This window comes from Chenopodium album, chromosome 10 (genome assembly GCF_948465745.1).
Source record: "Chenopodium album chromosome 10, dcCheAlbu1.1, whole genome shotgun sequence".
In the NCBI taxonomy this organism is placed as follows: domain Eukaryota; kingdom Viridiplantae; phylum Streptophyta; class Magnoliopsida; order Caryophyllales; family Amaranthaceae; genus Chenopodium; species Chenopodium album.
Genome location: NC_137843.1, coordinates 22948140 through 22975799, shown reverse-complemented (window position 1 = coordinate 22975799; position 27660 = coordinate 22948140). Strand labels below are relative to the sequence as shown.

At 34.7% G+C, this 27660-nt stretch overlaps 2 protein-coding genes and 1 pseudogene across 3 annotated transcripts; all 3 read left to right on the top strand.

Annotated features, from left to right (window-relative positions):
* The first annotated feature begins 5857 nt into the window (after nucleotides 1-5857).
* On the top strand, nucleotides 5858-6253 carry LOC145565064 (uncharacterized). Its single transcript, XM_081625171.1, has one exon. The coding sequence runs from the start codon at nucleotides 5858-5860 to the stop codon at nucleotides 6251-6253; it is 396 nt and encodes a 131-aa protein (XP_081481297.1).
* A 7906-nt stretch (nucleotides 6254-14159) lies between these two features.
* Nucleotides 14160-20834, top strand: LOC145562358 (glucan endo-1,3-beta-glucosidase 3-like). Its single transcript, XM_081622611.1, has 4 exons — nucleotides 14160-14445; nucleotides 18577-19830; nucleotides 20218-20245; nucleotides 20426-20834. The coding sequence occupies exons 1-4, from the start codon at nucleotides 14364-14366 to the stop codon at nucleotides 20574-20576; spliced, it is 1515 nt and encodes a 504-aa protein (XP_081478737.1). The 5' UTR covers nucleotides 14160-14363; the 3' UTR covers nucleotides 20577-20834.
* Nucleotides 20835-22339: 1505 nt separating this feature from the next.
* Nucleotides 22340-25310, top strand: LOC145562357 (wall-associated receptor kinase-like 8; annotated as a pseudogene). Its single transcript, XR_014094340.1, has 3 exons — nucleotides 22340-23187; nucleotides 23296-23418; nucleotides 23660-25310. The product of XR_014094340.1 is annotated as a wall-associated receptor kinase-like 8 (transcript).
* Nucleotides 25311-27660: the final 2350 nt, after the last annotated feature.

Here is a 27660-nt window from a genome sequence, read left to right as displayed (position 1 = left end):
AATTGGATTAATTAAGATGGATGCGGAATTTAGTGGGAGCTTCAATTTTAATTGCGCTAAATTACATAATCGGTTAAACAACTTTGATTAGTTTTAATTAGGCGCGTTAATCGGATTAACAACCTAAATTAGTTACTAGTTTACGCGTGTTTGTTCATTGTTACTTGTTTATCGTGGTAAAATGCATGGGCATTCACAAATAGTGAATGGATGAATGGAATGTATATTCTCCCGCAGGTTTTATAAAAATGGCAACTAGTGGGGCCCGATTAGGATAGAAAATACGGACTGCGTTCCGTCTTGTATTTTTGTAAATCTAAATACGGCCTGCGAACCGTTGAGCATTTTTGTACCTTAATATTTAGATTAGTCCTAATCATAGATTCTAGTATTTGCACTATTTTGGTTATGTCTTGAAGACCGAGGTTCTTGGAAGACGAAGCCATGAAGTTGCAAATGACGACCCTTGAAGACTTGAAGACTCAAGAGGTCATGCTAGTTGCCAAATGCATCATTTATTTATGTTTTCGATATATATTTATGATATATATTTGAATTATATTTTAGATGCATGTTTAGGATTTCGAATGTTGCGATGATTAATTAAGTTCACTTAAATCAACCAACATAGAAACCCTAGGTCCCTAAAATATTGAGTAAAAATTTGTCATTCCGAAACAACACTTACCGACCTATTGAGAGTAGTGATGGGCTACGCCAAAGCGAGGCATCACTATTTCTTCCTAGGATACGTAAGGCATACCGGGTATGCAAGTTGGCTTTTGTTATACTCAACGATATGAGTGATGAAGTCCTAACATGTCGTGGCAAAGTGGATAAGTTGTTGAGAGAGCATTAGATGCGACGATTTATCTAACCAAGAGTGGCGTGGAGCCATTAGCAAAGAGTTGCTTACCTTAGAATATTGAGTGTTAAGACAAGCCAAAGCATGCTTAACTACTCATTGTTTCTTTGGATCTTGGAATCGACTTATTCTCATCAAATGGGGACAATTTAATGTGTGAATAAGACGTTTAAATAAGTTTAATGAATATGCATGATTTCAAACTTATTTAAGTATTATGAATGGTTTTTCATTTCAAATTCTTTCAATTGTAGAATCATGTCTTTAACTAACAACGACAACAACCTAATGTGCCCGAAACTTCCCGAAAAGTTACCATTTTGCTTGAACTTGGTGAACTTTAAGGAATGGAAAGAAGAACTCCGAAAGACCCTCCGAAATTGCTACCTAGAGCACATTCTTGACATACCCATCCCGAGTTTCTACTCAAAAGGGGTTATGAGCGATAAGGCTCATGAGGATTGGAGTTGGGATTGCAAAAGAGTCTCACGACTTATGGCAAACTCCATCCCGGAACAATGAAGGGGAAGTTCTCCAACTATTTTCCGGACATGCTCCTCAAAGCTCTAGAGGATATAATCAATTTGAGGGTCACCAAGAGCATCAATGGCAACTATGATGGTCTCGTGGAGGAAGTGACTAGGTCACTCTCCAACATGAGATCAAGCCACTGCAAGAGGGGTGCCTGGACAAGGAGAGGCAAGAGGTATGGGCACAAATCTACAATGCTAGACTAAGACTTGGAATGTCACTTCGAGCCCGCGTGCTAAGAATGACAAGGCTATTAACTCACTTGGCGCTCAATGGCAAGCCAGTGGAGGATGAGCAAGCTGCTCTCATGCTATTGAGTTCTCTCCACTCGGGCTATATCGCATTGAAGATGCGGCTAACTGCCAATCGTGACAAACTCTCTTTGATGGAGGTTGTCAATGAGCTTCAATGGGCCGACCCTTGCGGAAGTGATAGACTCAAGCTTGCTCTAAAGGCAAAGAAGAAGGAGTTCAAGAAAAAGGCAAGGATGCGATGCTATTACTGTAGTAGGCGGGGCCACTACAAGAGAGAATGCAGCATGTACCTGGAAGATGAGGCAAAGGGAAGAGAAATCTCCACCTCAAGTATCTTCTTTATAAACTACATTTGAATATAAGAAATTCATAAGGTAGTAGATACCACTAATGACTCACTATATGCTCCTATTTCAAGAACCAAGTGAGAAGGGCTTATCAAGTGGATGTGGATATACAAGCGGAAAAAGAAGTTAATCTTTCTGGAAGGCTTGTAATCACATAGTTTGTCTTGACATAGAACTTGTTTAAGTTTTTGTTATCAACCATACATTGATCTTTTGACGTTGGACTTCCACTACTAGAAAACAAGCAAATTACGACGGACATGTTCCGACGGACCGAATTTCCGTCGCAAAAAGTGAAATTTCCGACGGAATTTCAGACGAATATAAATTCCGTCGGAAATTTTAATTTCCGACGGAATTTTCCGTCGGAATATACAATTTCCGACGGAATTACAGCCCGTCGGAAAATTACGACGGAATTTTCCGTCGGAATTTACAGTTTCCGACGGAATTATAGTCCGTCGGAAAATTACGACGGAATTATAGTCCGTCGGAAAATTACGACGGAATTTTCCGTCGGAAAATAAGTAAAAAAATTATACTTAAACTCCCAAACCCTAAAGCAGCCCCTTCCCCCTTTGTTATTTCCGCCTCTCTTTCTCTCTCTAAGTTTTGCTCTCTCCTTCTCTCTCTCCCCTCCTTCGTTCCCCCTTTCTCAGTCCTCTGTTCTCCTTCTTCTCCTTCGTTCTCCCCTCTTCTCTTCTCCTTCTCTTTCCTTTCTTCTTCTCTTCACCGCCCTTTCTCTCTCCTTCGTTTCTTTTCTCTTCACCTACATCAAACAACGACAACAACAACGAGATTCGAAACAACACACCACCACCAACCGACAACAACAACCGCAACAACACACCACCACCAACATCAATCGCGCGCAACACACCACCACCAACATCAATCGCGCCCAACAACCACTGTCTTTTTTGGTAGATCTTGTGTTAATTTAGGATAGATTCGTAGATCTAGTTTATTTTATATGTTATTGTAATGATAAATTGTAAATTTAAATAGATAATTGTATATTTATATAGTTGATTTAATTTTTGTTGATTAAACATCGTTTTATTTTATGAAATTTTGATTAAATATGTAGATCTACTGGTTTTGTGTGTTATTTCTTGCTTTAGTCGTGTAATTTTTTTTTTTGGGTTAATTTACGGTTTTTGGGGGTATTTTATGGTTTTTGGGGCTAATTTTTTGTTGTGGTGGTGTCGGTGGTGGTGTATGGTGGTGGGATAGGGTCGGTGGTGGTGTGTGGTGGTGTGGGTTGTGGTTGGGTCCGGATGGGGGGAAGACTGGTGGTGTTGGGTGGTGGTGTGTGGTTGTGGTTGGGTCCGGATTGGGGGAAGACTGGTGGTGTGGGGTGGTGGTGTATGGTTGTGGTTGGGTCTGGATGGGGGGGGACTGGTGGTGTGGGGTGGTGGTCTGGGGTGGTGGGTGGCTATTTTTTTTTGTTTTTTTGAAACATTTTTACGACGGAATTTCCGTCGAAAAATTCCGGCGGATTATATTCCGTCGGAATTTTCCGACGGAAATTCACTGGCCTGAAAATCCCTGCCGACGATATTCCGTCCGTCGTAAATTCCGTCGTGAATAAGGTTTACGACGGAAATTCCGTCGTAAAATGGCCATTTTCCTACGAAGGATTTTCCGACAACCTTTTACGACGGAATTCCGTCGTAAACCTTATTTACGACGGATTTGACTTATTTTACGACGAAATTTTTCCGTCGTAATCAAGCTGTTTTCTTGTAGTGTTCATGTTTTGTTTTGATCACGAGACTATTGTTTTAAAAGTCTTATTTATACGTTTATGGTATGACATGTTTTCATTGTTGTCTTGGCCACGTTAACATCAAACGCATCAAGAAACTTGTTCAGGAAGGTGTTCTTGACTCATTCAATTTACAATCGTTTAAGAATTGCGAAGGATGTTTATTAGGCAATATGATAAAGCAGCCATTCTCTAAATTGGGAGAAAGGGAAGGTGACTTGTTGGGCCTAATACACACCGATGTATGTAGACCAATGAGCTCCACCATAAGAAACGGCCATCAATATTTTATCACCTTCACAGACGACTATAGTAGATATGGCTATGTCTACCTTATGTCGCATAAATCTGAATCATTTGAAAAGTTCAAAGAATTTCAAAGTGAGGATGAAAATCAACTTGGTAAGAAAATCAAAGCCCTTCGATCGGATCTAGGTGGTGAATACTCGAGCCAAGAATTCGATGACCATCTGAAAGAAAAAGGTATACTTTTAGAATTGACACCTCCAGGAACTCCACAATGGAACAGAGTATCCGAAAAGAGAAATCGAACCTTGTTGGACATGGTACGATCAACAAATGGGTCTTAGTGATCTTCCTATCTCTTTCTGGGGACACGCACTTTTAACTGCGTCACTAACACTGAACCGTGCTCCACCAAAAGCTGTAGAAAAGACTCCATACGAGCTATGGACGAAGAAACCTCCTAGGTTTTATTTTCTAAAGATATGGGGATGCGAAGCATATGTCAAGAAATTAATTTCTGACAAACTTCACCCCAAATTTGACAAGGTTTTCTTTGTGGGCTACCCAAAAGAAACCAAAGGGTATTACTTTTACAATAAATCCGAGAACAAAGTGTTTGTTGCTCGCGATGGTGTCTTTTTGGAGAAGGAACACCTTTCCAAAATGACAAGTGGGACGAAAATCGAACTCGATGAAGTTCGAGAGGACGAGCAACAAATCAGATTGACAGTCACAGTGCTCAAACAGCATCTGTTGATAATATATATTAAAAATTTTAGATACTACTTATTATTGTAAATTTGTATTATGGAGTATTATATTTGATAATATATATCAATATGGGCCAAACCTATATCAAAAATTTTAGATACTACTTATTATTGTAAATTTGTATTTCAAGGGATATCTAATAAAGGCCTTGCTTCATTTCCTATTGATAATGATAATTCTTGAATATTCTAGGCTTTTACTCTTTTAGCCGTCATTTTCATCTTCCTTCCATGCTTTTTATTTACTAAAATTCAATCAAATAGATTACAAAGCCTACAAGCTTGGTAATTCAATCAAACAAAGTACAGAGAAGCATAATTCAATCAAACCGCCGCAACTACCGACCACTACGTCTCCTCCTTAACATCGGTAAATTTCCCTATATTTCATTTTTTATTAGTGAAACATATATTTTGGATTAAAGGATTAAACTAATTGTTGGATAAAAAATAAATTAAAAAAAAACCAAATGCTTTAAATTAAGGGATAATAACTTCACTCTGCAAAAATAAAAAATTTCGAGTTCAATTCGAGTTCAAGCTCAAGTCGATTTTAAGTAATATGTTTTCAAGTTCGATTCGAGCTCCATTTTTTGAGCTCGCGAATTTCGAGTCAAGTCATAGTTTTATGTTTTCGAGTTCGAGTCAATCTTAGTTAAACTCGAGCTCGACTCGCATTATAAGCATTCTAATAGAAACTCCCACGAATTTAAATATGTTATTATAACATTGTCGATAATTTTTTCAAATAATTTTAACTAAATAATTCAATCTCAATAGAAATAAATAAAATAAAAATAAGGTAAAAAGAATACGACCTTAATTATTTGCAACACGTAAGAAAAAGAGAAAAAAAATAAATAAATTACGGAGTAGTTTGCTTACTCGCGAAACAAAGATGCCGCGTGGAAAAACAATTCAACAACGTGTCATGAATCCCATACAAACTCCCTATAAACACTAAAATCTGGCCTCCACCATTTTCCTCTCTCCTCCTCTCTTTGATCCTTTCCTTTCCTTCCTCAACCACCTCTTCTTCAACCTCCAGATCTAGGGTGCTTCATCCTTCAACAATGGCGTTAGAATGGGTAGTCCTCGGCTACGCAGCAGCAGCAGAAGCAATCATGGTGATCCTTCTTACCCTCCCAGGCCTCGACGGTCTTCGCAAGGGTTTGATTGCCGTAACTCGCAACCTTCTCAAGCCATTTCTGTCAATTGTTCCTTTCTGCTTGTTTCTTCTCATGGATATCTACTGGAAATACGAGACTCGGCCGAGTTGTGAGTCTGATTCGTGTACTCCTTCTGAGTTTCTTCGTCACCAGAAATCTATCATGAAATCGCAGCGTAATGCTCTTCTTATTGCTGCTGCTCTCGTCTTTTACTGGATCTTGTACTCTGTTACTGCTTTGGTTGTTAAGATTGAGCAGTTGAATCAGCGTGTTGAGAGGATGAAGACCAGAACTGATTGATTGGTTGGTTTTATTTTCCCCCTTTTTGGAAGATAAGTGGAATTTCTGTTTCTTAGGGTTTGTGTAATGCGATAAATTTGAATCTTAAATTCACGGTTTTTTATACTTATATAATGTTAGGTTTATGTTTGTTTGATGCACTGTTTATCGGATTAATGGATATAAATTAATGGAGAATGCTTACTTTTTCGTTATATAACTCGTTTTTGTTGAATTGGGTATGTTTTGATCAATTATTTGGAATTAGTCGTCACATTGTCCGAACCCTTTGTAATTAAGGATTATTCACAATACCACTAAACACCTTCTTGATGATTGAAATACAACTATGATATGTTTCGGCAATCCAAAGTTAGTATATAATCAACTCTTACTTATTTTGGAAATACTCTTTGATTTGTAAAGAATAATGATCTCGTTTGGAATTAGTTGTCACATTGTCCGAATCCTTTGTAATTAAGGACTATCCACAATACCACTAAACTCCTCCGTGATGATTGAAATGCAACTATGGTTTGTTTTAGTCATCCCAAAATTACAATTATTCCTAGACCAACTAACTTGCAAAACTTGTTAGTAGTGGTCTTTTAGATAAGCAGGGGCATTGTATATGTTGGTGGAACGTCAAGACAGAGAAACAATAAGTGTAGAAATTAATTGTTAATGACAACGATTGAGAGTTTTTTATGTTGATTGGTTGATCATTTTGTCTTTCTATAATGGATGTCAATTTGTTAACAGAGAAACAACAAATGCCTGTGAACAGATTTTCATGAACCTACATATTTGGAGACCTTAGAATAAGTTTTTCTCATCTTGTTTACGAGCTTCAAAATTTATTGTTCTGCCTAAGATGTGCATCTTTCTCTTTAGTCTTTAGATGTGGCATTTGTTGAACATTATTGGGTTTTAAGTGGGTAGAGCTCTGGTCTAACAATTATATCATTACCTGGGGTTGTCAAGAACAAGATATTTACCACATATATCCTTAGTTGGAAGTACTTGGGAAGGAATTTTGATTATTGTGCGATAGTTATAAGGTGAGGTGTAATTTCGATGATTTGATTCAATCTTGGGCTATGGCTAATTTATATAGGCACAAAGCATTGAGATTTGGAGGTAAGCTTCTTTTGTCTGGACGATTGTAAAGTGTGCTTCTTATGAAATGTTGAAGGGGGTTTATTTGCAATATGTAATTGCCAAAAACATTTAATTGGTTATCATTTTTGGTCTACTTCGATTAAATTTGTCTATCCATGTCTGCAGATCAGACATCAGAATGGGACTGAGGACGATGTGCTTATTGGCAGTGTTAGTGATGAGTAGTGAGTATGCCACTAGTGACTGCTGCCTTGTTCTACAAGTCCTTTCTTGCATCAAGTTATCCTCCTGTTTAGTGATATCAACTTATTAATAACCTTGCTTCACTTGATACATTTGAATGCCTCATTGTATATGATGCTCGGTTTGATTTTAAGAACAGTAGGAGAACATAGAAATAACATTTTCTGTCATAAGCGTGAAATAAAGATATTCATAGTTCTGGTGTTCCACTTCGTGTTCTAGTTAGCAGTAGAAGTCATGACGATACTTGAGGAGCAATTTGCTTTTTACTTGACTCTGCTTCTTGCTTGAAGTGTATCAGAATTCCTTATCCCTTACTTTCCCACCTTCGACAGTGAGATACCTGTTTAATACATGTATCAAGGTTTTAAATCTTGGATGAGTTTGTAATTGCGAAATTGCGACATTGGTTGTGGAACCACTTGTGTGGGCTATGTGCATTGGTTGTGGCTGTCTCATTGTCTAATAATACGGGTGTGGAAACCGCAAATACCTTTTGCAGTTGTGATGTGGATTCCCTGTAACACAATTACCATCACTACTTTCCACTCACTGTAGAATACCAAGTCCAGCATTGTTTCATATATAGCAGATTCACTTCTGGTGCTCCTCTTCTTTAATCTGTGTTCTTATATGAATTGCGCGATCTCATTTTCTAGTTTTAGAGGAATCGAGAAGCCTCTGCCGTGTCCTTTTCTTTGTACATGTGCATATAATTGAGCAAGGTTGCTTGATAAAGTAGTTTTCTTAGTTATATCAGTATGCATGGGATCCATGCTGCACAGGACATTCAGGAATGCTGGCTGACTGAAGCTTATGCAATAAATAATGTGAAATTTTAGACTTTTAGTCAGTTTCTACCTAGTTTTAAGCTGGTACAGACAATAAGGTCTTTGAATTCTGTTTGTAAATTGGGGATGATTTTTGAATAGCCAGATTTTACTTGCATTGGATAAAGGTCATGTAGTCATCATTTGAATTATTTTAGCATGTACTCAAGGAAAATCTGCAAATTACAGACATTTAAAGTTAGTATATAGCAAATTGCAGTCATCTTAAAAAAAAATTGCAAATTTTAGCCCAAAAGTTGTCATAATATGTAAATTGCAACTTAATTTAATTTTTTCATCGGTTTGCATGTTGAAAAATGTTCAGTTCAGGTTTTGACGGTTATTTTAGCCCTTAAGGATTTAAATTAAGCTTGAAATCGGCAAAATATTAACGTAAGTGTCTCGTTTTAACAGAAAAAATAATTGCCTACAAATCGATATATTTTTGTAAAACGAAGCACTTATGTTATATTTTTGCTAATTTTGAGCTCAATTTAGATTCTTAAGGGCTAAAATGACCACTAAAACCTTAACTAAATATTTTTCGATATGCAAACTGATGAAAAAGTTGAATTAGGTTGCAATTTACTCACAATATATAAAAAAAATTTGGGCTGTAATTTACAAAACACAAAATTTAAATGCTTGCAATTGGCAAATTTTCCTGTACTTAATATGGTATTATTTCTTATTCTCAATGTGGTTTCATTAGTTATTGGCTGGCTTGGCTTGTATTGATTTTGGGGTAAACCTTTTTAAACCCATTTCGATTCATGTGTGACTAAAGGTGGGCATGGGCTGTGCCGGCACGTGGGCGGCGCGAGCTTGGCACGATTCCTGCACGGCATGACCACCGGCACGGCAGCCCACTTGTGGGGCGTGCCGTGAACAAAAAAAATAGAAATTCGGCATTGGCACGGCGGTCGGCACGCCGGCACGGCACGCTAATTATTACGATTTTTAATTATCATTAATTTTTTGTATTATCGATTTATTGTACCGGCATATAATAAAATAAGTTATTCATCAATTTTTTGTGTTATCGGCTTATCGCACTCGTAAATTTTTTTTAATCATATGCATTGTTGTTTTTTGCTAAATTAATAAAATTATTTATATAAACTTAAACATAAATTATTTATATAAACTTAATTAAATTAAAGTTGTTCAAAAAAAATATATTAACATTAATGTAAACATAAATTAATAAAATTATTTATATAAACTTAAATTGTTCAAAAAAAATATATATATATATATCGATTTTTTTTATATACATATATATTTAAAAAAATAATTTGGGTCGGCCCGCAGCCCGACACGGTACGGCCCGCCAGGCACGTGGGTCGTGCCGTGCCGTGGGCTGGGGTGTGCCAAAATTTGGCACGGCACGAGCCCCACCCAGGGACGGCCCGCGACTGCCCGACACGGCACAATGCCCATGTTTATGTATGACAATATGAAAATCTGTAAAATAATTTAATTTCAGCAGAAAAAAAAAATAAAAAAAAATAAAAGTACCTTTATTATTATTATTATTATTATTATTATTATTATTATTATTATTATTATTATTATTATTATTATTACTACTACTACTACTACTACTACTACTACTACTACTACTACTACTACTACTACTACTATTTTTATTTAATTTTTTTTTATAAGTGGGACTACTTGGGCCAAATCATCAAATTTGAACTTTTATTTCTTATCTAATCTGGTTGTCTAATTATAATATAGTTATAGGAAATCTTGTTGGATTTATTTTATTTTATATTTAATTAATATTAAGTTTTATAATAAGTCAAATAGGACAAAAAAAATTAGGGATAGAAGAATTAGTTAAGTTCCTTACTACTTCCGTTACATATTAGTTGTAACTTTGAGGATTATTTGTGAGAGATAAAATATTTCAAAGTTGTAACTAATATGTAACGGAGGTTGTTCAAGATTTTGACCTTATATGTCTTAAAAAAATTAAAAAAAAAAAAAAATTCTTGTTTGATTCGTAATACGAGTAAGGCGTATTTTATTAATTTGTAATTTTCATTACAAAATTCAAGATATTTGACAATAAAAAATCACACATTAAATGATAAGGTATATCTAGAATTTATTTTATTGATATGATCTAATCTAATACGTATTATGATCTTATTTTTTCCGATTTTGATCTAAAATAAGGTGAAATAGACATGGCCTTAATGTAATACAAATTCTTAAATATACCTGGTTTAAATTAATTTATTTTGAACCGCTGTTATTAGGGACACTAAGATCACTACATTATTTTATTTTTTTTTTAAAAAAGGTTGTTATATTAAAAACTTAAAATAAAGGTTATATTAATTTTTTTTTTAAATGAATGTGTTTGATACTAGCCAGTATGAATAATAAAGGTCATTATGCTAATATTAGGGTCACTATGTTCAAATACAACGTTATTTGCAAGCGTATAGGTCCATACATGTTTATTTTTCTTAATGTAAAATTTGATTTTCTATTAAATTAATTGTTTTTTTTTACTCATCCAGATTCACTAGCTTTTCTTAATTTTTTTTTGTAAAAAAAAGCTTTTCTTAATTTCTTCTTCGTAAAAGGTTCGAAAGGAGTACTTATGACATTCTAAATCTCTTAAAGTATTCTTATAAGTCTATCGAGTATATGTTCTAAACGAATGTCTACGCAAATGATTTGTGACATTTAATGCCCCTTATAGTCAAGAATTAGCGATATAATCAAACGTTACACTAATCTTTTTTTGGTCATTAATTGTCAATTGTTTTTCTTTTTTAATTTTTTTTTTAATAATAAAATTGTCGATTGTTTAAAAGACTTAAATTAGAGACATTTCCAATTTAACAGTCAAGCTAATACAGTGTTCTAATAAATTGGATAAAAGTCGAACTTTATCTCATATTAGTAAATGTTTAAGCAAAATGTAATGTGTCCAAAACAATCCTAGGAAATCAAAGTCATATTCAAGTGTGTTTGATTCCCATCAACTTTATGTGATGTACTTCCAAACATGTCGCAAATTTTAAGGTGCACCTAGAATTATGTTTTACGCGCTGTACTCTTTTTTCCTTAACCATGGTATTTTTTCACTGAATTTTTCCTTGGTAAGGTTTCTAATGAGACAGCATTACATGCGCATTAATAGGTATATATTGTATTGTTTTAGATAATGAACATTCAAGGGAGAGTGATATATATATATATATATATATATATATATATATATATATATATATATATATATATATATATATATATATATATATATATATATATATATATATATATATATATATATATATATATATATATATATATATATATATAGTACTTCAGATGATTAATGATAAGACAGTTTAATTTTATTCTACAGTTTTCTCTACATTCTCTCTCCCTAGCTTCCCTCTATTCTTTCATTCTTCTCTGTACTTTTATATTATTATTATTATTAATTATTGAATTTTAATTATTTAATATTATTATTTTTATTATGTATTAATTATTTATTATTATTAAATATTAATTATTATTATTATTCTTATTATTATTAAAATTTAATTATTATTATTAAATATTAATTATTATTATTATTATTGTTAAATATTGATTATTATTATTATTAAATATTAAATATTTATTATTATTATTATTAAATAATATTTATTATTAGTATTATTATATATTTATTATTATTATCTCTAAATATTAGCTGTTATTATAAAATATTAATTATTACTAAATGTTAATTATTATTATTATTAATTTTTATTAGTTTTAAATAAAGTATAGCAGATTTTAGTAGAGTAGAGTAGAGGCAATTTAAGCAATGCAGAGCAGATTTTAACAGAGGGATAGAGGGTGAAGTGGGGAGATCGAAAGAATGAGAAATATTGACCCGTGCAAAAAATCATAAGCTTCCCATAAAAAGCAAAGCCAATACTAGGTGCCCAATTTAATAGGATTTGGTATTGAGAACTCAGAAGTGAAACTTGTTCAATTGTACTGTGTACCTAGTGGGTACCAGATCCAAATTCCTTGACATGAAATTAAAACTGATTAAACCGGATCTTTATTTTTGAATCGAATCCAAACCTTGTAAAGCTGATTTTGAATCTAAACTCGTCACTTCAATTCTAAATCGGCTCTAGTTCTAAAACTGGGTCTATGGATTGTTTGCTCACCTCATTGACCGTACTTTATCGGTTCCAAATAAAATAACATGTTTTGACTTTCGATATTATTCATAAACTTTACTTTAAGTAACATTTGTAATTTGAATATGAAAAATTGCCATAATTAATCCCAACTTTTTCTCATCCGCCAATATTAATCCCAATTTCAGATTATTTTTTAATTAATCCGAACTTTATACTCCTTCCACTTAGATGACCGTTTATTTGTTGAGGAGGTAATTTTTTTAAAGTTTAATATACACATGTCAGCATGTGACTGGTAAATTTTTTTTTTAAAATAATAAAATAAATAACGCAAAACCACCAAGGCCAGCCCCTGCCACGGTGCCCACAGCCAGCCAGCCTGCTGCCAAACCTGCCCGACCCCTTCCCCACGGAGCGCCTGTCGCCGCCACGACCCATTTCCCTTTCCCTGATGCTGCGCTACCTCGACCACCCTCCCCTTTCCCCTTAAAACCTCCCGTAACCCCTCCTCCTCCCATCTAAAAACCCTTAAGTAACCTCCCCAACCGTGGAAATATCCAGCCGCACCATCCCTCACCGCCACCCTAGCCTTCCGCTGTCGGAGATTGAAGGTTAGAGTTTGGGTTTGTGATTTGGGGGTTTGGATTTGGGGGATTTTGGTGGATTTCGTGGTGATTAAAGGGGAAAGGGGAGGTGGTCGGGGCAGCGCCGGCACCGGAAGAGGGGAAGGGGCTATGGGCGGCGGCCGACGCTTTGGGGGGAAAGGGTTGGGCGGGGCTGTCAGTGGGCTGGCCGTGGGTGGCACTGTGGCAGGGGGTTGGCTTGGTGGTTTTTGTTTTTTTTTTAATTTTTAATTTTTTTAATCCAATCATAGGCTGACACGTGTCTTGTAACCTATAATATTAGGTTGGATGACTTGTTCGGAGTGTTATTGGTGAACGGGTTATAAAGTTCGGATTAATAAAAAAATTATCCAAAATTGGGATTAATGGGACGAGCTAGGCAAAGTTGGGATTAGGGCCTGTTCTGATTGACTGAACTAAACTTATTGGAGGTGAACTAAACTGAATATTTTATGAGATAAGGAAATTAAGAACTGAACTGAACTGAAAATAATCTGAAGAGAACAAACCCTTAGGGCCCGTTCACAGTTACTGAACTAAGTTGAAGTGAATTGAATTGAACTGAACTGATTGGAGTTGAAATGAACTGAACTGATTAGAGCTGAACTGATTGGAGCTGAACTGAACTGAACTGAAATGAATATTTTATAAGAGAGGGAAATTAAGAGCTGAAAATGTCATGATTAAGGATCTATACACATTTATTTAATTTCAGAATATTTAAAAAAACGGAAGAAGTATTAAAAAAAAAAATTCATCGTCGTATAAATTTTTTTACTTCGTATAACAATATCAAAATACTTAAAAAAACAGAAGAAGTATTAAAAAAAAAAAAAAAATTTAAATCTGAACCGTCCAAAAGCTTCCAAAGCAAAGATGGCTAGTTGATCTCTCTCAAGTCTGACAAAAACATAAAAAACAAATAAATAAAAACAACTCCTCCACCTCGACTCTTCAACCTTTCAACACTCTTTTTACTATTCTTTCCCTCTTAAATACCTCCTTTTCTCTCTCTATTCTGCGGTTCTGCCCCTTTTTTCTCCACTCAACACTTTCCTACATTTTTTTTTCTGGGTTTTTTCTCAGATTTGTGAACTGGGATTTGAATGGTATTTGAAGATTTTTCACTAAAATGAAGGCAGATAATTCAATGGCGGCTCGACTTGTTTTTCTGCTTCTACTTTTTCTTCATTCTGCCTTTTGTGCTGATGAGAGTAAGTGCTTCTCATTTTCTGGGTTTTTATTATTTTTGCTAAAAAGATTGACCCACAAAAATGCTCATTGTTCTTGCTGTTTTCTGTTTATTCTTGCCATTTGAGATGAATTTGCTGGTTTGTTGAATTTTTGCTGCATTTTGGTTTATTTTTTTCTTTGTTTTTGAAATTTTCTTGTACCGCATAATTCTTGAAATGTGCTAAAATTGGTCCCATCTAATAGAACAATTAACATGTTGATTAGTGTAAAATAGTTGATTTGGGTTCCAGCTCAATGTGCTGTTTTTTAAGGACAATGTTGGCATCTTAAGGAATATTTTAATGACAGCCTTGCAGTGTTTTTTAACCAACAAACTAACTTAAATAATTTTAACTTGAAGGGTATTAGAGTAATTTTGGATTTATTTGAACATGATTTGAGTACATTAATGATTTGGTAATTATATGAGTCTTGTTATAGTGATAAAGGATTAATGATTTCTAAGGCAAGATGATCTAAGTAGATTTTTGCAATGTTGATGAATTGTATGGTGAAATAGTGAAATTATTGCCTTTTTTCACCATGACTAGGTTTGAGTTTCGGTACCATTTCTTCCTAGCTAGTGTAGAGGAGGTAGTGGGATTGTTATGCTATGTTATGGACGGAGGAAGGCCGATAAGACCTTATGTTAACTAGTGAACTCGAGAAGCATAATCGTTATCGTAGTGTGTCTAGTGAGGCTCCTTGTATTGATATGGGTAGTTTGGTGGAGTTAGATGCAAGCAGTCTCATCCTTTTAAACTCTCAAGCAGCTATTTGTGTTAGACTTTTGATTTGAAATGCATTGATGCTCTGTTTGGTAGGTGGTAATCAGTGATGCAATGTAATGGTAATGAACTAGTAACTAATTTGGAATGGAAGTCTCATGTCAATGTACTTGGTATGATGGTAATGCAACTTTAACCTAAGTATTTGTCTTACCAATCATTGGAGCCTCAAATTTTTTATTGAGTGATTTGTGAAAAAAAGCACATACCTAGAAGCCAGAATGCATTCTAATTGTATTTTCTCGAGAATTTCCTTGCAATATAGCTCATCATCAGTCTCGCTATTTATTACTATCTTCTAAACATGCCGTGACAGTTTGCAACTTCACAGATATAAATTGTGTACATAAGAAAAATTTCACTTGATTACATTATTATTGTCCTCTATTACAAGAAACTATAATATTGGCTATGAGAATTCCCTCAGCCCCACTGGCAGTCGATAAGTATAAGGAGCTTTTCATACCTTGAAAAAGTATGGATAATTTTCATCTTTCCTAGAACTGGAAAGATGTGAATTATGAAAATTTAATTGTCCTAACTTATTAATTTTTATTGTCATCACCAGCCAGAACTTCTTCATGATCATTATGTTGCCTTTTGTGGTTAGTACATATTTTTAATTGTCTCTTATATAGATGTAAAACAGAATTTAATGCCCTAACCGATTTAATCAAAACCAACCTACTTTGAAACCATGAGTTCTGAATGTATGTCAGGTAAAGCAATATTTTGGGTTCTATACAAGGCTGACGGAAGACTTAAAATTAACAAGCTTTCAGGCACAAGCACAAAGCTTTGCTAGCTTGTAAAAGCCTTCCTATAAAGAACACAGCATTCAAATCATGCTAATTTACCGCCTTATCCCTATCTTGTTAAGAATATGATGCAATGTTATCAATTTGTTTGGAATTTACTGCTTCTACTAAATTCCCTTAAACTAATTGTATTCAATTACAAATCAGGACCCTCCTAATAATTTGTTTTGGGAATTTGGTATTAAGTGAGCTTAAATAGTACAGTACTGTATGTCTTCACTTGCAATCAGTAGGAATGTAGGATACGTTTATATGACTTATAACTTGCTAGCTTTGACCACTGTCTACAACTATATGGCTATAGGGCTTTAAAGGATTTGAGATTCTCATTTTAATATACTTAAGGCTTTGATTATATTACCTTTAGCATGGTATTAATACAATGATCTGTTTTGTAACTGAACTTGATTGGCATGACATAACTGTCATTTTCCTTTTGTCCAGCATTGTTTTTACAGGTTATTCACAATTTTTCTTGATATTTTTATTATGTCTTACTCGGTTTTACTACACTTCATCTCCTTCGTAGATTTTTTATTGCTTGATCAAGTTCCTTTGCTAGCCTCTATGGACAAGACTTAAGTTTCTTACCTTTCAACTCAATGATTTCACTTAATTTTTGGTAAATTGTTCACTTGAAAGTAGTAGCAAACTCTTTTGTAATTTTGTCTATATCAACTTTAGTATTAGAGATATCCCCACATACAAGGTTAATTTTTTCATCTAAGATGATTTTCGTTGAGTTTGAGACAGATCAATTTATGCCTTTCAGGATAGAGTTCTTTGTTTCATTCTGTTTTGTAGATAAAAACAGATGTAGCATTTCTTTGTTCTGTAGATGTGTTATGTCTTTTCATCTGTAGCTTTTTCCCATGAGATAAATATTTCATCTTTATCCCATTGATACTTTCTTACTTTTCATTTAGACAATGATCTTTAATATCAATTCCATTGTTGGATATATTCCATTTAGTATGTTCACTACCTTTGTCCGTGCATGGGCAACTGTCCTTGGAAACTTTTGATTCAATTTGTTGGTTTATATGTTTGCTTTGAGGTCTTAGTTGAATATAAAGAATGATATTTCACATTGCTTTACTTTTGCTGTTTCAAATTGAAAGAAGGCCACTAATAAGTGTAAGAAATAGAAGAAATGATCTCTTACATTGAGAATTGGAGAAGATAATTTTTCATTTAAAGCTCTAATGATAGGATCTAGGGTGCAACCTTGATTAACTTCTGATTTGGTTGATGTTTAATTTATTTCAAACTTCGACTATGATCAATTTGTTATTGGGTCTTATACAAATTTATAACTAAGGTCAATATAGAATAGAGTAAAAGTGAGTAGACTAAAATAAGGGACTTAAATGAAAAGCAAGTAAAACATACAAAGTGGAGGTAGTATGATAATTTTTTTTTTCTTCTTAATTCTCCATTATTCCAACTCTTTGTCATCTGCACAAGTGCATGTTTATCTTTGCATTTGGACATGTCTAAACCTTGCAGTAACTTCTCCTTCATCTTACCTCTCCAATTCTACTATGGATCTCTTCTTCCAGGTTTCATCTCTTTCTGCCTGTTCTCGTATACCAAACTTCGACAAACACATCTTTTTCCTACAATCATCTTTCAAGCTTGGTCTTGATTGAAAGCCCAACATATTGACCCATATAATAAAGCTGGATGAATAACTGACTAATAAATAATTTGCTTCACCTTAGTGGCACATTGCATTCCTAGATTCTCCTCTATTCCTCTCCATTTGTGCTATTCAGACTTGATCCTGTGCAAAACCTTTTTGTTAATATATTTGCTTTTTGGATAAAAGACCTGCTGTACATAAATCTCTGATTAATAGGTTTACTGTTATATCCATTTTTCTCCTGCTTCTAAATTTTTATGGGCTGAAATAGAATTTTCCAATTCAAGCTTTCCAATGTGAATAGGACTTATATGATTACTGGAGATGATGATATTAACTACAGTCATTAAATTCATTGAATTTTGCTTTCAAACTAGTGAATATGAATTGATACATTGTAATCCCTACTAAATAAGTGGTCACAACTACGACAAAGGCTTTTCAATGTAGATGGGTTTCAGTAGTCTTTTTATCTTAGAACTGTAGAACAAAGTAATTGTTATTCGAGGAGACAAAGAGGGAGTTCTAACAGACTTGGAAGATCCTGATTATGTTTGTATCATAAACCTATTTAACTATGCTCAAGTAGTTTATCAGGGTGATTATTTGAAAAGGCCTTTGATAAATGAATTTAATCTGTCATCAACACTGGACATGTTACCTTGAATGTGGTACATTGAGAGAGAGTGAGAGATTACCATCCTAAAAAAAACTTGGCATCTGTGTCATCTATCAGTATACAGCTTGAAACACGCAATTGGTGTTAGTCTATTGTGATATTTTTGGCGACATGTGAATATTGTACTTTGTATTTCACTGAACAATTGTACTCACTCTTGTGCAAAATTCTACTCTATGCAGATGCCTTTATAGGTGTTAATGTAGGAATGGATCTCTCTGATGTGCCTACTCCAACTCAGGTGGTCGCCCTTCTCAAAGCACAAAATATCCGACACATTAGGCTTTTTGATTCAGATCGGTCTATGCTCCGTGCACTTGCAAACACAGGAATACAAGTTACTGTCTCTGTTCCTAATGAACAGCTTCTTGGAATTGGTCAATCAAATGCTACTGCAGCCAACTGGGTAACTCGGAATATTGTGTCTCATGTACCTGCCACCAACATCACAGCCATAGCTGTAGGTTCTGAAGTTCTTACTGCCCTTCCAAATGCTGGTCCAATACTAGTCAGTGCCATGAAATACATTCATTCAGCCCTTGTTGCTTCAAATCTTGATTCCAGGATCAAAGTGTCAACTCCACATGCATCATCGATTATACTCGACTCTTTCCCACCTTCCCAAGCTTTCTTTAACCGTACATGGGACCCAGTCATGGTTCCCTTATTGAAATTTTTGCAGTCTACGGGTTCTTACCTCATGCTTAATGTGTATCCTTACTATGATTACATGCAGGCTAATGGTACAATCCCCTTGGATTATGCCCTTTTCCGTCCTCTTCCCCCAAATAAAGAAGCTGTAGATACCAACACTCTCTTGCACTACACCAATGTTTTTGATGCCCTTGTTGATGCTTCTTACTTTGCCATGTCCTATCTAAACTTCACCAATGTCCCTGTTATTGTGACTGAATCAGGTTGGCCTTCCAAGGGTGACTCATCTGAGCCTGATGCCACCATTGAAAATGCTAATACATATAATAGTAATCTCATTAGGCGAGTTCTGAACAACACCGGGACACCCAAACATCCTGGAGTAGCAGTAAGTACATACATCTATGAATTGTACAATGAGGACTTAAGACCTGGATCAATCTCAGAGAAAAACTGGGGGCTTTTTGATTCCAATGGTGTACCTGTCTATACTCTGCATCTAACAGGTTCAGGGACAATATTGGCCAATGACACTACAAACCAAACTTACTGTATTGCGAAGGAAAATGCAGATCCTAAGATGCTTCAGGCAGCTTTGGATTGGGCTTGTGGGCCTGGAAAAGTAAACTGTTCAATTCTTTTGCAGGGAGAACCTTGTTATGAGCCTGATAATGTTGTCGCCCATGCAAATTACGCTTTTGACACTTATTACCATAAGATGGCCATGGCACCTGGTACCTGTTATTTCAATGGAGTGGCTACTGTCACCACTTCTGACCCAAGTAAGTATCAAATTTTTAGTAAACTTTACAATATATTCTCTGCATTGAATGCTGAGCTCTTTTGATATTTGGACTAAGTAGTTGAGTCATTTATGTAGCTGCTGTAGTGCTTCTATATGTTTCCCTTTTACAACTTCAGTATATAAGAGGAAGAGAATTGTCTGAACTCTTGCTCCCTAAAAAAAAAAAAAAAAAACACCCTTTGCCAGTGCTTATTCTCAGACAGTTTTCCAATAATGCTGAAGCATTGGTTACTCACACTTCTGGTTGCTACATCTTTATGCTTATCATGTTCGGAGCTACTAGCTCAATTGCCATTGTTTACTTGCTTAATAATTGTGGCTCTATATATGATCTGTGGAATAACTATTATATTTGTTTCTGCAGGTCATGGCTCATGTATATTTCCTGGCAGGTATGTATATTGATTTTTACCTTCTGATCATTTCAGTTGTTTGTACACTTGATATCATGTTGCTGACTTCTAAATAGTTCTTTTTGGTTGGGTTAATTTGGCTTAGGGCCTATTGATGTTGTATGAGCTCACAAGTTACGTATCTGCCTAGTATTAATATATCTTGTTTTACCTTTGCAGTGGTGGAAGGAATGAAACCCTTTCAAATAGCACAGCTCTCGCTCCTTCTGAAAGCTCAACAAGCTATGGTACTCCATGTCATTTGTTTCATGATTCTGCTTGGATTCATGTGGTATTGAGCAGTCTTCTTTTGTATGCATATTCTTTGTGACATAGAAGTTGGAATTCTGCACGCATAAGCAGCTTTAGCTTCAACATATTTGCCAAGATGTTCGGATTGGTTCCATTTAGAAAGGTGCCACGGACCCAATTTTGTATGTAGAGGAAGGGTCAAAGATGGCAGTAGGGGTTTTTTCATTTGAGATAAATTGTTCAAGGTGTATGATCATTCTATCAAAGAATAGAAAAGAAAAAAAAAATACAGAAGTGATGGATGATCAAATTGGATTTAATGTATCATTTTTTTTGAAGAAAAGCATTTAATGTATCATACTTCCTATTTATTAAAGGTTTTTATTTTTTTGGTTTAACCACCAGGATACATTCATGAAATTGCCTCACTTCCTATTTTTTTAAGTGTTATGGTGCTTTATTATTTATTTACTAGATTTAAACTCGTGCGATGCACGCTCTCTATTAATGATTATTCAAGGTTCATTATTTGTGTGAGATTGACATCAAATTGCTTTATACATGATTTTATAAAAAATGCTGAATTTAAAGTGGTGATAAAAGTAATTGAATATTCACAACTTGTATGACGTGGGTAGCTGCACACAAAACACACTGTTTATTTGTCTTATTGACTATTTAGGAGAGTTCTTGTGCGTTTGGATAGCAATGTTGGGAATTATCCTTTGACAACCCGAATCAAACTTCACATACAGATTCCATATGATAACCATCTCTGATCCTCGTTGGAAAGTGATATGTTAATCAGAAATTTATATATTTGAGAGGGAGACCGAGGAATAAAAAATGGGTTTACAACCATGTGTTTCAACTTTCAAGCAAAAACTATTATAGTACTACAGGTCAAGAATGAGTGGCTCCAATAATAAAGATAAAGGTAAGCTTTTATGGTAATGGAAAAGGTTTTTACAATGTCTTTTTTTTAACATTGTACCAATCATAATGCTCCAATGAAGCTTTCTTTTCCTATACTTATTGGACACGGAATAAACTACATGTCCATTTGACTATCAAATACTCCTTAATTTCTTGGAGCCTTAGCTTTTTGTTGATCAATGATCAATATCAGTGATTCAATGAGGCATGATAAAACCACAGGTCCTGTTGGAGGGTAACAGAGTATAATAGCATGCTTCATTTCAAGCATCTTTCTTTCTTTGATGGAGCGACGTGATGATTGATAATGACTGAGTTCATCAGTGATCAGGTGTGTTACAGAAAAACAGTTGATATTGACTAGTACTTTGTATTAGTATAAGTATGTGCTCAATTTCTGTTAAGTATTTTTTTGAACCTGTCTTGATGAGCAGTGCTAAGCTACTTGTGCTTAAATTTTAATAGCTTGGTTTCTCACATATTCAAAATATATATCATCATGAATGTATATCTTAAAAGTAATTGATCAAACAACATCCTATGTATATGAAGTACTAGTGAAAAATACAACCAAATGTAAAGTGACAGTAACATGGACGGAATATATGTGCTCATATCATGTAAAAAGTAAAAGATTATAATTAAAATATGCAAGTGTGTAGCTAAGGTACTTATAAAAAGTACAAGTGTGAACACCCGAAATTTCATCTAAACCATTTCAAATTTGCACCCACAACCGTGTTTACTTCACTAATATATATGTATATATCTTTCACTTCGTTGACAGTTCGTATGATTAGTTTCCTCAGAAATACAGTATCATAGAGAGAAAAATATGAAAGAAAAATCCCAAAAGAAAATGAGAGTTGAGGTAGCAGTTTTAATTGTTGCATGGCAGCTGTTGCAGATAATGTCAGCAGTAACTCACCCAGCAGCAACTCATCCAGTACGGATGGCAAAGCATGGGTGCAAAGACAGGTGCGGGAATACTAGCATTCCTTACCCTTTTGGCATAGGTCCTAACTGCTACCACAACCCTTGGTTTGAGGTTGAGTGTAACAAAACGAGTGGTAAGTTCTTTGTAAAGAAGATATCTGAATACTATTATGGACAGCAACTTGTAAAGTGGAGGCCGCAGATAAACTGGGAAGATCGACGAACTGTAACCATTGAAACTTCAAGCCTATCCTTTGGAGTTGGTGATCAAGATGGTTCTATGTTTTTTCATGATACAAATTTTGCAAATTTAGAAGAAAGTCCGTTTTTGTTCTCCAGGAAGTATAATATTCTGATGGTGTCTGGTTGCGGAGGTGCCACAATGTTGGTAGATAGGCAGAACAAGACATTGGCAGGATGTGCAGCGTTCTGCATCAATGGTTCTAAACCAGGATCAGACTGTTACGGTATTGGCTGCTGTCAGGCCACCATTTCACGTTCCTTTAATTATTTTAGTTATAATTTGTCAGCTCTAGCCAATAAAAGTCTAGACTCCTTTAATGGGGCGATGTTGGTGGATAGAAATTGGATCATGAACAATCGTAAAGATATTCTAGCTAAAGTCGAAGACTTGTCCTTTTTATCAGCTCCAGTTGTACTTGAGTGGACTATTAAAGACTTGGAAGTATACCATCCCAAATATGCCAATTCGAGTTGTGTAAATAATACTGCTAGTGCTGATGATGATGGAGGCCTTGTTTGTCGATGCAAACATGACTTTTATGAAGGCAATCCTTATCTTCCTTATGGTTGCCAAGGTATACAATTTGCTATATACATTTACATTCTTTACTTATTCTTGCTCAAATGTATTCAAATTCGAGCTTGTACATGATGGTGATTATACATAACATACCATTTTGCAGTTGTCAAAGAATGTGAAGCTTGTGTACAAGATTGCACCCGTCATTCAAATCATACATTTGGTTGTCCCCCATTTTTGTATACCAGCAAACGTGAAGCAATATTTCCAATAGTTCTTGGACTCGGTAAGTTCTTGAACACCCAACGATTTATGAAAGTAGTTGTCTTTTAACATCACTTCGCGGCTTTGTTAGGAGTTAGGATATTGTTCAACTTTATTTACTTCCTCCATTTTTTTTTTAACTTGCTACGCTTTCTATTTAAGGAAGTTTTATATTACTTGCTATACTTCTTTTTGACAATAAACTCTCTCTATCTCTATATAAATTGTTATGCAGTCAAAATTGACTAGTTGTGCTTGACTAGGTCTGAGCATAGGATCAATGCTAGCACTAATCGGAGCATATTGGTTCTACCAAGTGATAAAAAGAAAAAGGGACTTGAAGATCAAAGCTATATATTTTGAAAGAAATGGCGGTATGTTATTGAAGCAACAAATGTCAACTTCCAAGGACTACAACACTAAGAAAATTAAAATTTTCAGTTCAGGCGAACTAGAGAAGGCAACTGATCAATACAACGAAGATCGTAGACTTGGTCAAGGGGGACAAGGAACGGTCTATAAAGGAATGTTGGGTGATGGGAAGATTGTTTCTATAAAGAAGTCTAAAAAAGTATGTGAAAAACTATTGAATGTCTTCATAAACGAGGTTGTGCTTCTATCTCAAATCAATCACAGAAATGTTGTTAATTTGTTAGGATGTTGTTTAGAGTCAGAAGTTCCTATATTGGTTTATGAGTATGTGCCTTGTGGAACTTTGAATCAGCATATCCATGCTCCGCGACAAGACTTCCCTATCGCATGGGAAATGCGCTTGCAGATAGCCACAGACATAGCAAATGCTCTTGCATATTTGCATTCATCATATTTTGTACCTATATTTCATAGAGACATCAAATCTGACAATATTTTGTTAGATGAGAGATACAGAGCTAAATTATTGATCAAACCCATGTCACCACGACTCATGTTGTCGGTACATTTGGTTATCTGGATCCAGAGTACTTTCATTCATATCAGTTTACTGATAAGAGCGATGTGTACAGTTTTGGAGTGGTACTGGTTGAGCTTTTAACCGGAGAAAAGGCAGTCCGTTCAGAAGAGGATGAAAAAAAGGGACTTGTATCATGGTTTCTTGGACAATTTGAAGACTCTAAACTATACGAAACATTAGATGCTCGAGTCATTAGGGAAGGAAAAGAAGAGGAGATAATGGTTGCAGCTCACCTTGCAAGAAGATGTCTGAACTTTGATGGAAGGAGAAGACCAACCATGAAAGAAGTTGCTGCTGAACTAGAGACACTTCAGTCTTCCTTACATCATGGATTGACAAGGAACCAATCTGCAGTTTCATGCTTCGAGCTCAATGAATCAGTATTTTCTTCTATTGACATCACTACAGATGATTTTTAAGCATAAGAAGTAATTTACAGCTTCATATTTCATTTGCCTACCTCTTCTCAACTGGTATTGTGCTCATTTAGATTGCATTGAAGACGCACTGAGTAACAACTAATTCATAGAAGATAGATTAATTTTTTCTTGATTATTCTTGTGTGATAGCTTGTATACAATCTCTTGAATAATTTGTTATGTTAGTCAAATTTCATTATTAGAAAATCTTGTAATCAGAAACTCGTGTTGTAAACTTTCTTCAATCGATTTTACAAAATCTATGGCTTGGTACTTACTACCATAAGATGGCCGTGGCACCTGGTACCTGTTATTTCAATGGAGTGGCTACTGTCACCACTTCTGACCCAAGTAAGTATCACAAGGTTCTTTGTAAACTTTACAATATATTCTTTGCACCGTCCTGAGCAATGCTGAGCTCTTTTGATATTTGGACTGAGTAGTTGAGTCATTTATATAGCTGCTGTAGTGCTTTTTTATGTTTCCCTTTTACAACTTCAGTATATAAGAGGAATAGAATTGTCTGAACTCTTTCTCCCTAAAAAAAAATCTTTGCCAATGCTTATTATTCTCAGACAGTTTTCCAATATGAAGCATTGGACTACTCACGCTTCTGGTTGTCACATCTTTATGCTTATCATAGTTCGGAGCTACTTGCTAAATTGCCATTGTTTACTTGCTACTCCGTATATAATTGTGGCTGTATTAATGATCTGTTGGAATAACTGTCATTTACATTTCTGTAGGTCATGGCTCATGTATATTTCCTGGAAGGTATGTATTGATTTTTTACTCTCTGATCATTTCAGCTGTTTGTACACCTGATATCATGTTGCTGACTGCTAATTAGTTCTTTTTGGTTGGTTTAATTTGGCTTAAAGCATATTGATGTTTTAATAGCTCACCAGCTACTATCTGCCTACTACTCATATCTTGTTTTACCTTTCGCAGTGGTGGAAGGAATGATACCCTTTCAAATAGTACAGCTCTTGCTCCTTCTGAAAGCTCCACAAGTTATGGTACTCCATGTCACTCCTTTCACAGTTCTGCTTGGATACATGCGTCATTGAGCAGTGTTCTTTTGTATAATTGTATGAATTTTTTTTGTGACATAGATGTAGGAATTCTGTACGCGTAATCAGTTGTAGCTTCCACATATTTGTTAAAAAGTTTGGATTTATTCTATTTATAAAGGTGCCTCGGACCCAATTTTGTATGTAGAGGAAGGGTCAAAGATGGCACTAGGTTTTTTTATTTATTTATTTATTTATTTGACAGGTAAATTGTTCAAGGTGTATGATCAATCTATCAAAGAAAAGAAAAGAAAAAAAATATAGAAGAGATGGATGATCAAATTGGATTTAATGAATGTATCATACTTCCTATTTATCAAAGGATTATTTTTTTTTCTTTTTGTTTTTTTGGTTTAGGCACCAACACCGGATATTCATTGATTGCTCACATGAGTGATTACTACAAGTATTACTTTTAGCATTTTGGTGCGTAATTTTTTCTTTTCTTGTATGAGATGGCGAGCCTTGATAATTAAAGCGTGATTTCTTGAGGGCAACAGCAACAGAGCAGAGGGCAGCTCGCAGCAGCAACAGTAAACGCAGAGGCCAGCAGCAGTAGCAATAGCAGCAACAACAACAGAGCGTTGCAGTAGCAGGAGGAGAAGCAGTAGAGCACAACAGAAGCAGCAGTCGAGCACAACAGCAGCAACAGAGGTGGGGCAACAGTAGGGGACAACCGCAGTAGCAGGGCAGAGCAGAAGCAAACGAGGACAGTAGCAGCAACACACCCAACAGAGGTTATCACCAATAGCAACAAAGCATGATAGAAACAGCAACATTAGTGCAACAGAAACCACAGAAGGCCAAAGTATCCCTCTAAGGACCCAAGCAGAGGCTAGGAGGCACCAAGATAGCACATAACTAAGACGCATTGTAGATACCTGATTGTGTCTCCCCAAAAACCAAACCCAATGATGAGTACTTTTCACGTCATTGATTATCAATTAAGGTGAAATGTTGAAAAGTCTCGTGAATTTCTTGTTTTCTAAAATGTTTTGATAAAATTGATTCATTTCTTATTTCAAAAATCATTCATGTCGTATCCTATTTATGAAAAGAGTGTTGTTATTTGTCGCTCCCATTTTACCGGGTAACGCTCCCTTTTTTTCTTGAAATTCCAATTTTACTCCTAATATATAAATACAGTTTTTTCCTTCCCGACCAACATTTCTCACTTCTTTACTTCTCTCTCTAACTCTCTTACTCTCAAACTCTCTTACTCTCTAACTCTCTAAAACAATTTTTTTTTTTAAAAAAAAAAAATTCAAAAATTGTTCTTCATTTTTTAAAAAAACAACAATCATCATAAACACAAAAGAAAATTCCAGGCGGATCCTCCATGGAACTTCCGGAAATTTTGGGCGGAAGTTCCAATTTTTTTTTTTTTTTTTTTTTTTTTTTTTTTTTTTTTTGGCCCGTTAATAAAATTGTTAATTTTATTTTTTTTTTTCGGATTTTGTTTTTTTTTTTGTTATTTTGAAGTGTTATGGTGATTATTGTTGATATTATTATTATTGTTGTTGTTATTATTGTGCTTATTATATTTTGTAATGTAATTATTTTAAAAATATGATAATTTTTATTATTTTATTGATATTAGGTTTTTATTATTAATGTTAAGGTTATTGTTGTTTTTGTTAATTTTTTTTTTTTTTTTTTGGATTTTGTTATTTTTGTTGTTATTTTGAAGTGTTATGGTTAGTATTATTATTATTATTGTTATTATTATTGTTGATATTATTATTATTATTATTGTTATTATTATTATTATTATTATTATTATTATTATTATTAGTGTTATTATTTTTAAAAATATGATT

Excerpts from the sequence above, each read along its gene's own strand:
- LOC145565064 (XM_081625171.1), top strand. The coding sequence starts at position 5,858 with ATGGCGTTAGAATGGGTAGTCCTCGGCTACGCAGCAGCAGCAGAAGCA.
- LOC145562358 (XM_081622611.1), top strand. The coding sequence starts at position 14,364 with ATGAAGGCAGATAATTCAATGGCGGCTCGACTTGTTTTTCTGCTTCTA. Across the intron at positions 14,446-18,576 it reads TGCCTTTTGTGCTGATGAGA|ATGCCTTTATAGGTGTTAAT; the intron begins GTAAGTGCTTCT and ends TACTCTATGCAG. Across the intron at positions 19,831-20,217 it reads TGTCACCACTTCTGACCCAA|GTCATGGCTCATGTATATTT; the intron begins GTAAGTATCAAA and ends TTGTTTCTGCAG.